Below are 17,821 nucleotides of genomic sequence, written 5' to 3' on the forward strand. Positions count from 1 at the left end.
TAAAATATACAGACACAAACATGCCATCTGATAATTTTTGAAACATTCCCACCTTATTTTTATGGAGGCTTTCTGGCAATCACAGCTGACAGCTTTTACCATAAATGTAACCTTTTTTCTACAATGTGCTATTTTAGGATGCAGTACTTCATCTAAAACTTGCATGTACACCATCAGTTTACCTGCACTGAAGAAGTGTAACACGGAGGTTGCTTTGCGCTGATTTGCACAGAACTGAAAATAAAAATAACTAGTTGGAACTAGTTTTAATTACATGTATATATATATATTTTTTTTGTTTCCAACACCTCGCCCTCCTCTCTGAGTCTTTCCTTTCGCAACTTCATTGGGTGTTGCTCAAGGTTCATACCAGTCCAGTTGTCTGAACTGGTATGTGTCTTAGAAGTATGCAAAGTAGAATATCATTGGTGAATGGGCATGAGCTGGAATTTTGCTACCATATGAGAACTTGTGCACTAAGCTTAAGCCACAGCTAGCAAAAGCGAGTCACTTTACATGCACGGACAAGTTCAGAAGTTCATTCTCTCACCTCATCCCCAATAGAGATGTTGGAGCACTTTCGCCCATTTTCTCCTTTTTCGCTCACTCCATTCTTGCAGTGTGAGATGTAGGAGATGGACACATCAGCAGGTAGCTTGCTGTTCTCCAGAATGACCTCTGAGGACAAAGACTGATTGACACAATTAAACACAGAGAGTACATTAGTGCTTGGCAAACAGTCATTCAAATTCTACTTTTAAAGGTATAGTTCACTCAAATTCTGTCATCATTTACTTACCTTCATAATATTTTAAACCTGTATGACTTTAATTCTGTGGGATACAAAAGAAGACTTCAAAATATCTTATTTTGTGCTTCACAGAAGAAAGAAACACACAAAAGTTTGGAACGACATGAGGGGGAGTAAATGATGACAGAATTTTTTTTTTTTTTTGGTGCACTGTGCCTTTAAACTCCTAACTTTACTGGTTACAGAACTGTTGAGCCGACTGAGCAATAAGCTTCTTACCATTTTCTGATTATTCAAATGACTGAGTACATATTTAAGATTATAAACAACCATTATGCATGGGAACTGCTTTGCAAGTAAGAAAACAACAGTGGTTTTAGTTTCACTTCCTTTTAACCCTAAAACAAACTAGAGCTGACCGCAGCCAACCATTACTGCCAGAGACATAATATAAATAACTTAAACTCACATTATATGCATCAATGATGAGCTGGATGACATTGGAAGAGTTGGTAGACAGTGTCCCCACTGCTGATTTAGGGATTAGAGCAGATAGCTCCTATTGCACACACACACACACACACACACACAAGCATTATGAGTCGATACAGACTACAATCTGAGTTAAACCTGATGCTTATTATGAGATGATGAACATGATGTTGTTACAATATGGAGAAGATATAATACACATATAGCACACACCTGATAAAGATCTCTGAATTGCTGTGTCACAGCAAAGATGGTCTGAATGTTGTTGTCACTCAGTGTGTCTACCAGCTGAGAGATGGTGGGGTAGTCCTGTGAAAAACAACTGAAATCAAAGACACACTCTGACATTTATGGGCCATCGGTCGGTCGGTCGGTCTGTCTGTCTGTCTGTCTATCTATCAAACACACACTTACAAAGTAGTCGCTCATGTTGTACATATTATTCTCCAGATGGCATTTCCCATCATTTGGTCGAACAATGCCACCCAGTTTTCCATCTCCAGCAAAATGGAATCCAGCATCCGTGGAGAACACAAGGAGGCGAGTAACATTCCTCCAACCGATCACTTCCTGAAAAACAATCAAAACACAGCAGATAGAACACAGCTTCAAATAGTCAGATTTTGTCCAAACTTGTTGCATGCTGCTCCCTAGGACTCAATGAGATATTGAGTGTGTTTCTGATTTTACAAAGGCTCAATCGCACGTTGACTACACGGTTAGTGTTTTAAAATGAAATCAGAAACCTCAGGTGACAGTCAGAACCAGTATATGAAGATAATGATGAAGTATGTATACATAAGAAAATCTGAGTTCAGCTTCTGAATTTCTAAATTTGGAACATGAACAAAAAGAAAGTAGTTGTGGGCACAGCCATTCTCAGAGCAAGTACAACACTGCATGTGCAAACATGTATTGGAGACTTTGCCCGTAGTTCTCTGGCATTTATGGAATGTTCAGCTCGACTCACCGTGCAGACAGCAGCTTGCATGATTGCATCAAATCCTGCCTCGGGAGAGTCCAGGTTTCCAGAGGTTTTCTGCTTGCTGACCTCTTGGGTGAACAATGCACCATCGTCGGTCAAGTTCAGGACGTTTTTGTAGCTGAAGGGTGCTGAGCAGTCATTTGGAAAACATGGGTTCTTCATATACTTCGGTGTCATCAGAATGAAAGGCATAACCATTTTCTCCAAGAATGAACCAAAACCTGCAAACAAGAGTTAGCAGATCATTTAACAATAAAAGCGTACGCCTATGTGAATGTGAGCATGTGTGTTCTCCTAACCTATCCGCAGGTCTTTTGTGATGTGCTGCATCGCCCTGGCAAGTTCGGTTCCCAGGTTCTTGACATTTTCAAGATTACTTCGCATAGAGTCGCTGAGGTCCATCAGGAAGTACAGATCGATGGGATAATCCTCTGCCCTCTTGAATTTGAGAGTAAACTTCTGTGATTCACCTGTAGTGTGAAGAGACAAGAGACAAACAGAAATATGCTATAAAATCTATGTGCAGTTTGCTAAACTTAGTTTTTTTAGCTGATCAGACTCCTATTACTATGTATACTAATAAAGAAATAACCTTAATAGTAAATAATTGATTCACCCACATGTCATTGCAGACCTTTATGACTTTTTCTTGTTATGCAGAACACAATAGGTGATTTTCTTTTTCTTTTTATCCTGGATACATAATGAAAGTTAATGAGGACTGTCAAGGTGTTGTCAAGCTTCAAAATCAAAACAAAAAAAGCTACATATCACGAAAGTCATCTATTCGACTTCGACAATACATTACAAATCTTTAGCTTTGTTTGACGAACAGAAATTTGAGACGTTCAGTCACCGATAATCTTCCCGTCCTGTTAACCGTCACTGTTGCATCATTGAGTCAATTCAACTAAAAAAAATTATTTGTTTATTAGTCAGTCAATATGACATAACAGTTATAGTATTTTATGGTAATTACTTTTACTTTTTTGTTCATTTTTTTTCCCTTCACAAGCATCCTCAGTCCTCAGTCGCTTTCATTATACTGAAAAGAGTGGTAGAAAACTATGTTCTTCAGAAAACCTTTTGTGGTCCATGAAAGAAATAATAGACTACATACAGGTTTGGAAAAACATATGGGTGAGTAAATGATGAAATTACATTTTAGATGAACTCGGACACATCAAGTGATGTTTTTGTTGTTCACAGCTGGGGTCCAGTACCTGATCGGAGGTTCAGGGTGAGTTTCTGTGGCTGAATCTGGGTGATCTCATCAGGCTTCAGATTCTGTGCTCCATCAATTTTACGATTTGTGACGGGTTCGTTCTTGTCAATGGTGACTGTTCCTCGAGGGTTTTCTATGCCGAGTGGAGTGCAACCAGCCTTTTCCAGAGAACCTCTGTCATCACAGCGTGAAGGTTTGAAACCCTGTTGCGATGCAAGCAGAGACTTGCTAAATACACATTCTGGTAAAACTCAGATCATCTTCCAGAGTCAGGAGAAGACGATCAAACTTTGTAGACAAAATAACTTACAGGATCTTTGCACCACGCACACTGTGGCCCGATCTGAATACACTCTCCACATGTTTTGGCATTTGCAGAAATGCATATATTGCTGTCTGAACGCAAAACACAAACACAACAACTTTAATAGACAAGAGCTAACATTGTACAATGTTAAGTCAGATTCAAATCGTCATCATTTCCCAGTAACTAAAGCATTATGAAAAGAAAAGCCAACAAGTAGATCCTTTGCAGAATAACTTAAGAAGGTACTTTTAAAGTTATTTCTTTGTATATTTATGCCAAAGCAGTGCACTTATTCATACAATAAACTCATAAACCTAAACACTGAAAGAATGCCCCCTAAGGCACTAGAAAGTAGCCGTGTTGCTGGCGATAAATAACTTGTATTACCTGTTTTTGATCTGACATGAGAGACAAATCCTAGTAGAGTCAATATTAACAGCACTTTCATATCCATCTAAATGCAGAAGAACAAAAATGACACAGAAACACATAAGGGAGGGAGAGAGAAAGCAATCACTTATGTACAAATACACAAAATCCTTTTCTGATACTCACATAAACTGTACTGTGAATGAAAGTTCAAAACATTTTTTTATTTAAATGTGCATTAATAATCTTGACCCTTTTTGTTTGATAATAAGTATAATACACTTTGCACCAAAAAGTAGGTAGCTGTTAAAAAAAGACGGGCACACAGGAGTGTCTCTGACTCAGAACAATGAAAGAGACAGTTAATCATTGACTTTGATAACTAAGATATTGAGAAAGAAACAGCAGCACCAAGAAACAGGCTCTTACTATTCTGTTACTATCTTATATATATATATATATATATATATATATATATATATATATATATATATATATTCTGGATTTCAGAATAAGGCAGTATTAGCATAAATGATTGAATTATACATTTGCTTGAACAGTTTTGATCTGACATATACATATACAAACACAATATTTACTTACAGAATGACTGGTGAAGTGTTATGAGATTTCATGGCCATTTTAAAATAAGTGAAAATAAAGAAAAGTGAAAAAAAAGCTTAGTTACTTACCTTAACACATGCTCCTAGGGCTCTTCCTAGAATTGTGTGTTTATGAAGTAAATGTTTATATGCTCAACGTTTCCTGATGTCTTGAGTTACACTCCAGGTTACAGTACACCTTAACAGTCCTGTAGGCATATAAAGAATGTTTCTTAAATGGCCCATAAAACAAAATAACAGCGGTTGTACCGAGTGTGTGTGAGGTGAGAGCAGGTCTTGTTCAGTGTTTTACATAGCCTACAGCAGCAGCAGCAGTCTCACACCTCACTCACACAGGAAACACAGACTGAAGGATTGTGAGGTTTGGGGCGGGATATGTCAGAGTGAGGCTCCTCCCTCAGAACAGACTCACATTAGAAAAAATAAGAAGAAAAAGATTGACAAATCAGACAAAAATGTAACAATATTTTCAATAATAATAATCATTTTTATTATTATTATTTAATATAAAATATTTCTCAATGCATGACAAAAATGAACAAAGTGAAAATATTTTGAATAATAGTAGAATAATTGCCATTATAATAGGTTTAACATGGGTAGAGGAGGAAATAAGACTTAAAGGGAGAGTTCACCCAAAACTGAAAATTCTATCATCATTTACTCATCCTCAAGTCATCATTTACAAAATATCATTTACAGATATTTTGAAGAAAGTTTGTAACCAGGCTATTTTGGGGCACCATTGACTTCCATAGTAGGAAAAAAAAAATACTATGGAAGTCAGTGGTGCCCCAGAACTGCTCTGTTTCCCACATTCTTCAGAATATCTTCCTTTGTGTTCAGCAGAACAAAGACACTCATACAGGTTTGGAACTACTTGAGAGTGAGTAAATGATGACAGAATTTGAATTTTTGAGAACTATCCCTTTAAGCATCAGTAATAAAAAATATTATCTATCCAGAAATCACCCATAGAACATTTAATGAATGAAATAGTTGTGCTCTTGTATCATATTCAAAGGACAGGAGTGGCAGCTGGAATCTGTTGGGCACCATAAAGGGATTTCAGGAAATGAAGCTGCCGAAGAGCTAGCACAGAAGGCGGAAAACTATGGAAGCCCATTTCCCCTCTGTAAGAGATGGGTTGTTTTTTGGTACGCTCAACGGATGAATATTTAGGGACTGAAATTCTAGGGGGAACATATTCAAGGTTGCAACTGGTGCAAAACAACATCACTATCTCCTGAGAAAGAACAACGAGTTTAGGGTTACATCTCGACGTTGATAAGTACTGGGTGCAGAATTCTATAACAACATAATAAATAACATGCAAGCATAGCACAGCAATCAACATCTGCTTGTTGACCTATGGCATCCTATAACACACACACCACAGATCTCCTGATCACATCTTTTGACAGGAAAACATTACAGAGGGTTTGTTGACTGCTGACATAAGTTGTCTCCTTTGACACAAACCCTATCAGTCTCAGTAAAGATTCAATATGGACTTTGCTGTAAAAACCACATCATTAGACATTTCAGTTGGATTGCTAATCATACACGTGGGCCTTTGGCGCTTGAATCCCGTAGGTTGTAGCTATATTTTTTCCTTTTTCTGGATTTAAACTGTCTGGGTGTCGTAGTCATTGGTGCTTGGACGCCGATAATCACCGCTTATAATCGTGACTATATTTAGCAAGAATTCTGCCAATAGCTCACTTGCATTCAAATAAAGAAAGTCACTGAAAGTCAAATTCTGTGGAAGGTTGGGCAGATTTCACAGGTGGCACCATAAAAATTTGGGTCGGTACATCTACACACACCGCACTCACAGATCTGTTTGTTACTGGCCAGACAGGTGGAGGTGTCCAGAGGGCAGTCACACGCTGGGCCTGCATAGTTAGCGTCACAGAGACACTTCCCACACACACATTGACCATGACCTGTGGGGAAAAGAATGCCTCAGTAATAAAAGTGTCCTAATTCACTTCCAAAAAAAATAAATAAAATAATAATATTTTTTCTTGTTTTCCAGTAAAAATCTATTTCTTAAATAAAGATACATTTACTTTCAAATGAAAATGATTCAAAATATGAACTCTTTTTCTGACAAATTTATCCAAATTAATTATGCTTAAAACAAAAAAATATGGTAAAATCAACTTCATTGATCATTTTTCTTACCCCACTGACAGATTTTTTTTCTTTTCTTTTTCTTTCTTAAGCAAACTCACTTTATTTTGATACATTTTATAGAGAAAACAAGACTTGCACTGCAAAAAATATGTTCTTACTTATTTCTGTCCTGTTTTCCAGTTAAAATATCTAAATATTCTTAAATCCAGATACATTTAAGCAGAACGACTTAAGATATATTAAGCCTGTTTTTCAGAAAAATCTATCAAAATTAGTTTATGCTTAAAACAAGGGGGAAAACTGTCAAGGGGTTAAGAAAATTCTACTTAATTTAAAGGGATATCAAGATTTTTCTTATTTTTCTTACCCAATTTTTTTTTTTTTTTTTTTTTTGCAGTGTTTAGTCAAAGACATAAAGTTGAATCAGGATAATTGTCATATTATCTGCATTATCATATGAGATTGACAGCCTCTCAAACCTGCATACGCCACACTCCAGAGTGCCATTGCCGCCGCTACACTCCGGACTGTTGGGGATTTCATCTTTACGACACTCACATTCGCAGATAAAGTTGAGGACGATCTCCACCTTCTCGCTGAAGCCCAGCGGGTTTATCCTTCCAGTCTCTGATTTACCTTTAGATGGACAGCCCTTAGCCGTGATTTCTATATCAAACATCACCTATGAGGCACAACACATTGTTGTAAATAACAGGTGCATATCATTTATGGGAACTGGAATAGCCCGCAGGGTGTGTAGGTTTTATTTGTGACATGTTCTTTAGAATGTTAAGACCTCGTGCACATTACAAGACTGGAGCTCTTTACTATAAAATACTGATAAATATATGTTTTTTGTAAGCAAAAACTACAAATTGTCATTTTTGTTATCAGTAGTGTACATTGGAGTGTTTTTGGTTACAATCAATTTATGTTATTTATTTAATGTTTATTACATTAGTGTATTATGAATGTAAAAAATATGAGGTAACTTGTGTTAGATATTTGTTTCAGCTAATATACTCAGAGATTAAGTTATGGGAACTTTTAATTTTGAAAAATATATTCAAATATTCAAAATATTGTCACATTATTTATTTACAGTACATTTCAGGCAATCACCAGCCGCCAGTAAATTTAACTTTCTTTCTTTATTTAAACAAAGCAGTTAGTCACTCATTCTCTCACCTCATCCCCAATAGAGATGTTGGAGCACTTTCGCCCATTTTCTCCTTTTTCGCTCACTCCATTCTTGCAGTGGGAGATGTAGGAGATGGACACATCAGCAGGTAGCTTGCTGTTCTCCAGAATGACCTCTGAGGACAAAGACTGATTGACACAATTAAACACAGAGAGTACATTAGTGCTTGGCAAACAGTCATTCAAATTCTACTTTTAAAGGTATAGTTCACTCAAATTCTGTCATCATTTACTTACCTTCATAATATTTTAAACCTGTATGACTTTAATTCTGTGGGATACAAAAGAAGATATTTAAAAAAATTAAATACTTCAAAATATCTTATTTTGTGCTTCACAGAAGAAAGAAACACAAAAAAGTTTGGAACGACGTGAGGGTGAGTAAATGATGACAGAATTTTTTAAAGGCACTGTGCCTTTAAACTCCTAACTTTACTGGTTACAGAACTGTTGAGCCGACTGAGCAATAAGCTTCTTACCATTTTCTGATTATTCAAATGACTGAGTACATATTTAAGATTATAAACAACCATTATGCAGGGAACTGCTTTGCAAGCAAGAAAACAACAGTGGTTTTAGTTTCACTTCCTTTTAACCCTAAAACAAACTAGAGCTGACCGCAGCCAACCATTACTGCCAGAGACATAATATAAATAACTTAAACTCACATTATATGCATCAATGATGAGCTGGATGACATTGGAGGAGTTGGTAGACAGTGTCCCCACTGCTGATTTAGGGATTAGAGCAGATAGCTCCTATTGTTTGGAAAACATGGGTTCTTCAGATTTGTTGGTGTCACCGGAATGAAAGGTTCCTCCAAGAATGAACCAAAACCTTCAAGTGAGAGTTAGCAGATCATTTAGTAGCTTTAAGCGTGTAGGCAGGTGAATGTGAGCATGTGTGTTCTCCTAACCTATCCGCAGGTCTTTTGTGATGTGCTGCATCGCCCTGGCAAGTTCGGTTCCCTGGTTCTTGTCGCTGAGGTCCATCAGGAAGTACAGATCGATGGGATAATCTTCTGCCCTCTTGAACTTGAGAGTAAACGTCTGTGGTTCACCTGTAGGGTGACAAAGACAAGAGACAAAAAGAAATATAAAACATGCTAAACTTATTTTATAGGTGATCTTATTTATAATTACAAGAATAATTCACTTAATAGTAAAACCAGCAACAACAAATTCGGTCATCATTTACCCTCATGTCATTGAAATCCAGTAGGCCTATGACTTTTTGTCTTGTTTATACAGAACACAAAAGATTATTTAAATAAATAAATATCCTGGTCACTCTTTTCAACACGCTGAAAGTGAATTAGGACTGCAAAAGGGGCTGTTAAACTCCAAAACAAAACAACAAAATATAATAAAATATCAACTTTTGCATTACATTACAAATCTTCTGAAGTCATACAATAGCTCTGTTTGACAAACAAATGGAAATTTGACTCGTTGAATCAGAGAGTTGAACTTGACAACCGAATCAATCCAATCAATCGAATTCATGAACGAGTCAGATAAACTAGATTACCTCATTCATTGAAAAGATTCGACTCAAAAGAACAATTCGTTTAATGAATCAGACATCGCTGCTTGTCGAGGGGAGAGGATGGCGGATGTCAAAGTTTAGAGTGAATACACAGACTTGCATATGACTTTTATAGTAGCCTACATTGTGCTTTTTTGTTCATTTTCTCATTCATAAACGTCCTCTCAGTCCTCATTCATTTTAATTGTATTGGAAAATACAAATATTCTTAAGAAATTCACCTTTTGTGGTCCATGAAAGAAACAAAGTCATACAGGTTTGGACCGGTTTGGAACAGTATGAGGGTAAGTAAATGATGAAACCTTTGCATTGACATTTTGGATGAATTTGTCCTCTTTATCTCACAAACTTGGGGTCCAGTACCTGATCGGAGGTTCAGGGTGAGTTTCTGTGGCTGAATCTGGGTGATCTCATCAGGCTTCAGATTCTGTGCTCCATCAATTTTACGATTTGTGACGGGTTCGTTCTTGTCAATGGTGACCGTTCCTCGAGGGTTTTCTATGCCGAGTGGAGTGCAACCAGCCTTTTCCAGAGAACCTCTGTCATCACAGCGTGAAGGTTTGAAACCCTGTTGCGATGCAAGCAGAGACTTGCTAAATACACATTCTGGTAAAACTCAGATCATCTTCCAGAGTCAGGAGAAGACGATCAAACTTTGTAGACAAAATAACTTACAGGATCTTTGCACCACGCACACTGTGGCCCGATCTGAATACACTCTCCACATGTTTTGGCATTTGCAGAAATACATATATTGCTGTCTGAACGCAAAACACATACACAACAACTTTCAGTCAGATTCAATAGGCTAAATCACCATTTCCCAGTGACTAACTCTCTTATGCAGAATATTATTTATATATATATATATTTTTTTTTTAGTATTACGTATTTGTGTTTGTTTGTACATTTATGCTAAATTTCATTTACTCCCATTACTATGGGATAAACTCATAAACTTATTAAAAGAATGTCCTAAAGGCACTAGAAAGTAGCCGTGTTCCTGGCGATAAATACCTGTTTTTGATCTGACATGAGAGACAAATCCTAGTAGAGCCGATATTAATAGCACCTTTATATCCATGTAAATGTAAAAGAACAAGGGCATGAATGGAAGAATGATAGAGACAGTCAATCGTTGACTTAGATAACAAAAGAGGTATTGAGAAAGAAAAAGCTGTGTGTGTGTGTATATATATACCGTGGTGTGAAAAAGTGTTGGCCCCCTTCCTGATTTTTTATTTTTTTGCATGTTTGTCACACTTTAATCATCAAACAAATTTAAATATTAATCAAAGATAACACAAGTAAACACAACATGCAGTTTTTAAATGAAAGGTAGAAGGATGGAAAAACAAAATCCAAACCCACATGGCCCTGTGTGAAAAAGTGTTTGGCCTCTGTTCGTGACCTCAAGCTGAAGCGAACTTGGGTTCTGCAGCAAGACAATGATCCAAAACCAGCAAATCCACCTCTGAATGGCTGAAGAAAAACAAAATGAAGACTCTGGAGTGGCCTAGTCAAAGTCCTGACCTGAATCCTACTGAGATGCTGAGGCATGACCTTAAAAAGGCGGTTCATGCTCGAAAACCCTCCAATGTGGCTGAATTACAACAATTCTGCCAAGATGAGTGGGCCAAAATTCCTCCACAGCGCTGTAACCGACTCATTGCAAGTTATCGCAAACGCTTGATTGCAGTTGTTGCTGCTAAGGGTGGCCCAACCAGTTATTAGGTTTAGGGGGCAAGCACTTTTTCACACAGGGCCATGTGGGTTTGGATTTTGTTTTCCCTTCATAATAAAAAAAACTTCATTCAAAAACTGCATGTTGTGTTTACTTGTGTTATCTTTGATTAATATTTAAATTTGTTTGATCTGAAACATTAAAGTGTGACAAACATGCAAAAAAAAAATAATACAAATCAGGAAGGGGGCCAACACTTTTTCACACCACTGTATATATATATATATATATATATATATATATATATTATAAAACAATAAAAAGTCTTAGTTACTTACCTTAACTCCTAGGATCTTTCAAGAAATCTGTTTATGAAGTAAATGTCTATATGCTCAACTTTTCCTGATGTCTTACACTCCAGGTTACAGAACACCTTAACAGTCTTGTGGGCATATGAACAATGTTTCTGAAACGGCACCCAAAATAAAATAACAGCGGTTTTGCTGTGTGTGTGTGTGTGTGTGTGAGGTGAGAGCAGGTCTTGTTCAGTAGTTCAGCAGCCGCAGCAGTCTCACACACACAGGAAACACAGACTGAAGGATTGTGAGCTTTGGGTGGGACAACCAATCACTATGTAACAGTAAGAAGAGAAAATAACATATTGGGAAACCATATTTGAAGATGGTCCTCACTACAGAACACAAGATCCAGGGGACCTAAACCTGCCCGACTCCACCCCCTGATCCCTAAACCCACCATCTCCCGCCCCCTGGATCTTTGTTCTGCAGTGAGGGGCTACTGCATATTTGGGGAAAACCACATATTGGCTGTTACAAATAGCATACAAACTCACTACTACTCCTGCAGTATACAGCATGTATGACATGCACAGAATACACAGATGGCATACAGATCAATTAAATATCTATTGTAGAATAAAGCCTATGGTTTTAAGTAAATAGTAGGCAGTGTATAGTTTATAGTGTACACTGTACAATATTTAGTGAGTATTAAGCTAGTGAACTATTCAAAACATAGCCATAAAGCACAAATATCAGCAGTTTGGTGTAAAAATTCACATTGCCACCAAAAACATACATACTCAAACCATATAAAATCTCTGTTAGTGACATTACATTCAATTCAATTATAAAGCATGCCGACTCACAAACAGACACAGATAACAATGCAGTCCAGTGTTTTGGGTTGTTTATTTTAATAAATAACTCCTAGAAACAGAAGACAGTGGGCATGATGCAAAAAAAAAATGATGAAAAAGGCACTTTAAAATGCAAAGTGTGTATGTAACACGATTAAGCTTTTGACAGATTTAGAGATTAAAAAAGTGAGAATAAAAAAAAAAAAAAAAGTTATCTATCTTTAACACTGATCCTTACCAACAATAATCTGAGCAGTTAGTCTCATTTAAGAACAATGATGTTACAAAGGGACAAATTAAATTTCAAAAACAAATGTGAAATCTACATCTGGAATATAGTTCTTGCACAGTAGACGTAAATATTTGGCATAAGTGATAGAGAGAAATTCAGGACCTGAGTTTTCATTTCCTCATTCTTCAAACAAATCTAAAACCTGAAGACCTTTTCACATGAGTTTACACATGTTTTCAATAATAATAATAATAAAGTTGATTGTTCCAACCACAGACAATAGTGAAAATGTCCCTCTAACAACTCAGATGTTGCAAAATCAAAGGCATTTAAATCAAACACTTGACAGATAAAATTACAAATGTACATTTTTTTTCGTGTGTGATGTAAAGAGATACTAACCCTGACCATTGTAGATTCATTAATGTGCACAATAAAAGGACACTAAACCATCTGACTCGCAGACCAATCTGGACTCAAATCATCCAGGATTATGCAGACGACATAAGCGTCTACATGAAAAGCACCATGTGTACAAACAGCAGTGGTCCGCTACAGCTACCTACTATACCAGTGACAGGACACTCCATCCACAGGTTCAGAAAGTTTCCTGTACCATCATAATGATCAACTAGATACTGGACTCAAGCCGGTAATTGTGTCTAGTCTTTGTGGATGTTCATTCTTCATGCACACTTGACCACTTCATACCTACAAAACCCGTCATCTAACCCAACATGATCAGTTTTAACATTCAGAAAAACAAGGCAGATCTGTGGATAAAAAGCCAAACTTATTGTCTAAGATTGCATAAAAAAGTAAAAACTCAAGTTTATACATACTGTACAGTTCCAAAACGATGCATAGAAACACAGGTTAATAGATTATACTGAATAGTGGCAAATGCACAGCCATAAGGTGATTTAAACACACACACACACACAAAAAAAGCAGAAAATAAAGTGAACTTCAACTCCTCTGTTCCTCTTGAATTGTTCTGCATACAGTGTTGCTTGAAGATGGACACGTTCGTCCATTACTTGCCCTCATATTTAGGGTTGACCACCGTCGTCACAGCACTCTTGTAAATGGGGTTCTCACCCTGGAGATCAACATGAAGAGAGGATAATTAGATTTTAATATAACTACACAGTTGCCAGGTTAGGACACTTCACAGCAAATACAGTAAACTTTGGTTGCGAAAAAGAAAAATCACACAAAAGCATCACAAAAGGCACACAATCAAACACAAACACTATTATATTGTATATGCAGCAATTTAAATACCTAAGCTTTTTAAGTATTGGAAATTTGATGTAATATTAATTGTAATCTTTGAAGGAGTACTTCATCCAGAAATGAAAATGTACTCCTCCTCAGGCCATCCAAGATGAGTTGGTTTCTTCATCAGAACAGATTTGGGTGCCGTCAGAATGAGAGTTCAAACAGCTGATAACATAGTAATGTTTTTATCCGTGTTTGAACTCTCATTCTGACGGCACCCATTAACTGCAAATCTGTTCTGATGAAGAAAGAATCTCATCTACATCTCGGATGGCTTGAGGAGGAGTACATTCACATTTTTGACTAAACTATTCCTTTAAGGATCAAAAGTTCAGGGGTTTTGTGTTCCCCAGATCGTAAGTCATACAGGTTTGGAACGACATGCTGGTGAGTAAAATGACATAAAAGGCATGTCCTAATAATCAGTGAATTAGATCAAATAACTGCAAATGACAATTTAGAAGCGGTTCATATTACACATGGGTCTGTGGTTGTTGTTAAAGACATAGAAAGACAAACAGACAGAAAGAGGAGGAAAAAGCACATGCAAGCAGCAAAGAAGAGTACAGACTCAGAGTGTGACGCCCTTATTTCCATAACTTGGATTCTGGAATTTATTAATGGGGCTCTTGTATATTGGGTTCTCTTGCTAGATATGACAAGAATAAAAGGTTTGAAGAAAGAAAGGCAGAAAGAAACAAATATGACAGCGTGAGAAAAACAGAACTGAGATAAAAGATATCAAAAAGCAGAAGAGCCTGTTGTTTTGACCAATTCAGTACATATGACATAAGACAATGCATTTATAAAGCCTGTAAATCAATTCATACTTTTTTAGCAAGTAAAATGCCTTTTAATAAAATTTAAAAAAAAGTATTCAAGTTATTGTACACTTTTTTTGCTGTGAAATCTTTAATGATTTTTAATAAGTAAACATAAGAATAACGTCAAGATGAACATTTTCTGTACTGAAACAACTTAGACTTGATTATCTATCATTTTTTTTTTTGGGGGGGGGGGGGGGGGGGCGTTAAAATGTATCAAATATGACACATCAGGATTTTGAGGAACATTTAATTGTGCATCTCTTAATCAATGTATTTAGTCTACTACAATTAAAACTACAGAGCTTTGCTCATAAAACTAAGAATTTAAATATCACTTTACCAAACATATTATTGGGATATATATACACACACACACACACACACACACACACACACACAGAGCGAAAGTTGATATTTATATGAATTTTATGTAAACATAATCTAATGTAAACATTAGATCTCATTGATTTACATTACAATCTATCAGAACTTCATTTTACTTTTTGGCCATATAAATAACATCTGCACCAAACTACATATTTTGCTCAGTTTGGACCTCTAAATGAATTTTTAATAAAAAAAAAAAAATTAAACAATTTTTTTTTTTCCTCCATGAATGTGAACATATTCTCATTATATTGTACCATTTGGGCCATAAAAGCCTGGTGTCAAATATGAAAAAATAAATAAATAAATAAAATACAACATACAACTTAAAAAGAAAAAGATTAAAACATATTCCTTCAACATTTAAATTTTTACCCAGACTATTGTTTCATATGTCAGGCTTTACAGGGTAAATATACAGTTACCCCAATTGATAATTTTAGCTCTAGATGAAAGACATCTAAAATGCATTAATTTAAATGCTTTAAATAGGCCTTTGTGCATTTTCACAAGCAATATTCTGTAGGATTCATGAACTGCAATACTAGCAGCGCCCAGCAGGTGGGAGCAATGACCTCCCCTGCTGCCAGAGAGGCCACACCCCACACAATGAGGCCAGACATCCCATTACAACTAGCTGAAAATATAACTATACTGAGAAATATTACATTTCATGTAGATGCTATTTTTATGAAAATAACTTTGACAGCTTTCTCTAGGCCACTGAAATCGCTACACATGGCATGACTGAATAACAGATATTTGAGATGAAATGTAACAAAGCAGAGAAACATACCGCGTCCCATCTGGCATTCATCTTCTCTTTCTCGAACTTGGCGAACTCTCTGCGGTCATGAATAATCATGAGCAGCTTCCAGATGAGCAGAAGAGCTAAACCAATCAGAACGATTCCTGCGACCACACCCGCTACGATAGGAATGATGTCAGGGCCAGAGGGACACTCTGTGGACACAGGCACAAAGCATTATGGGAAACAATATAACTAGTTAACTAAAAAAAATATAACTCAAGACCTACTAGTACTTATTTCATCCTCCACTTACCAAGCTCCTCCACCACATGGACCTCAACGGTGCTGTCGTTCTTGGTAGCATAGGTGAAGAAGAACCAACAGTCGTTAGCGTCACGCTCTTTGCAGTGATTGATGTAGGGCTGGTCGTTGGGCTGAGGAAGTTCCTCCTTCTTCTTCACCATTTTTAGATTGAAGTAGCTACATTCTTTCTCACATGTGTCTTTCTTGTCACCAGTACTAAATGCTCGGCACTGGACGCAATCCCTGTGAGGAAAGACACAGGCAGATATATTTAGTGCATCTAGCTAAGCCAGTTGTTAAAGTAAATGTCCTGTTAATAACTCACTTGTGTTCAGTACAAACTCCAGGGCACGTTGGGCAGATTTCACAGGTTGGACCCTGAAACTTTGAGTCGGTACATTTACACACGCCGCACTCACAGGTGCCCCGGCCGTTACAAATCTGTTTGTTACTGGCCAGACAGGTGGAGGTGTCCAAAGAGCAGTCGCAAGCACTTCCTGTGTAGTTAGCATCACAGATACACTTTCTGCATTCACAACGACCGTGACCTGGAAAGATGGAGAAAGTTTCATTTACTATTCCTCTACTGTTCCAATACTTTTGAGGGCACTGTATGTAAAGACAAAATTGCTCGGTTGGCTGTGGAGTCAAGACATTTACAAATATGATTAAAAGATGAATATGAGACAAAACTACAGAATGTCACATTTTATTATTGGGTAATTCAACTTATAGATGTTTTACCAGCTAAGAAGTTCAGCACTTTTAGAGTTTCATCCCTCTATCTGATGTGAGCATGAGATCAGGGAGCTGACTTTGAGAGAAAAGCAAGCAATTTGGATGTTAAAAGAAAACAGGAAGTCAATTAGAGCTATAGCAAAAACAAAGGGCATGGAGAAATCAAGAGTTTGGAAACCACCAGGGACACTAGCAACCAACAACGACCTGATTGGCTGAGTAAACAACAGTAGTTGATGACAGACAAATCATAAAAGCTGTGAAAATGAATCCTAAAAGACGTGTCTGTAAAATCACCAACAACTTCCAGAAAGCTGGGGTGATGCTCTGACACTCTACTGTCCTCAGGAGACTTTGACACAGAATTACAGATGCTACACAGCAAGATGCAAACCTCTGACCAGCACCAAAAATAGAAAGGCAAGATTAGATTTTGCAAAAAAGTACAAAGGTGAGCCAGAAGAGTTTTGGAACTGTGTTTATGGACCGATGAGACAAAGATGAACCTTTATCTAAGTGATGGGAAAGCAAAAATGTGGAGAAAAAAAAAGGTAACTGCAAAAGATCCCAAGCATACAGCCTCATCTGTAAAGCATGGTGGAGGTGGTGTCATGGCATGGGCATGCATGGCTGTCTCTGGAAGAGGCCCTCTCAGCTTTACTGATGACTTAATGTATGATGACAGTAGCAGAATGAATTTGGAAGGGTACAAAACCATCTTGCCTACCAATATTCAAGAAAATGCCACCAGATTCATTGGGAAGTGCTTCATATTGCATCAGGACAATGACCCAAAACACCCTGCCAGTTCAGT

General features: G+C 37.0%; 1 protein-coding gene across 1 annotated transcript in view; it reads right to left on the bottom strand.

The window, feature by feature from the left end:
- Positions 1 to 17,821, bottom strand: part of LOC306845787 (uncharacterized protein) — a 35,880-nt gene that overhangs the window by 2,833 nt on the left and 15,226 nt on the right. The window contains exons 13-32 of the mRNA XM_079378770.1: positions 16,595 to 16,817; positions 16,280 to 16,512; positions 16,012 to 16,178; positions 13,762 to 13,819; positions 10,318 to 10,403; positions 10,006 to 10,210; positions 9,011 to 9,154; positions 8,083 to 8,210; positions 7,382 to 7,576; positions 6,591 to 6,675; positions 4,822 to 4,883; positions 4,148 to 4,214; positions 3,764 to 3,849; positions 3,452 to 3,656; positions 2,528 to 2,698; positions 2,214 to 2,449; positions 1,658 to 1,813; positions 1,457 to 1,552; positions 1,221 to 1,310; positions 551 to 691 (exon numbers count right to left, since the gene is read on the bottom strand). Coding sequence (XP_079234896.1) covers positions 551 to 691; positions 1,221 to 1,310; positions 1,457 to 1,552; positions 1,658 to 1,813; positions 2,214 to 2,449; positions 2,528 to 2,698; positions 3,452 to 3,656; positions 3,764 to 3,849; positions 4,148 to 4,214; positions 4,822 to 4,883; positions 6,591 to 6,675; positions 7,382 to 7,576; positions 8,083 to 8,210; positions 9,011 to 9,154; positions 10,006 to 10,210; positions 10,318 to 10,403; positions 13,762 to 13,819; positions 16,012 to 16,178; positions 16,280 to 16,512; positions 16,595 to 16,817 — 2,834 coding nt within the window. The remainder of the gene's footprint in view (positions 1 to 550; positions 692 to 1,220; positions 1,311 to 1,456; positions 1,553 to 1,657; positions 1,814 to 2,213; positions 2,450 to 2,527; positions 2,699 to 3,451; positions 3,657 to 3,763; positions 3,850 to 4,147; positions 4,215 to 4,821; positions 4,884 to 6,590; positions 6,676 to 7,381; positions 7,577 to 8,082; positions 8,211 to 9,010; positions 9,155 to 10,005; positions 10,211 to 10,317; positions 10,404 to 13,761; positions 13,820 to 16,011; positions 16,179 to 16,279; positions 16,513 to 16,594; positions 16,818 to 17,821) is intronic.

The sequence above is a fragment of the Barbus barbus genome (assembly GCF_936440315.1).
Source record: "Barbus barbus genome assembly, chromosome: 26".
Lineage (NCBI taxonomy): Eukaryota > Metazoa > Chordata > Actinopteri > Cypriniformes > Cyprinidae > Barbus > Barbus barbus.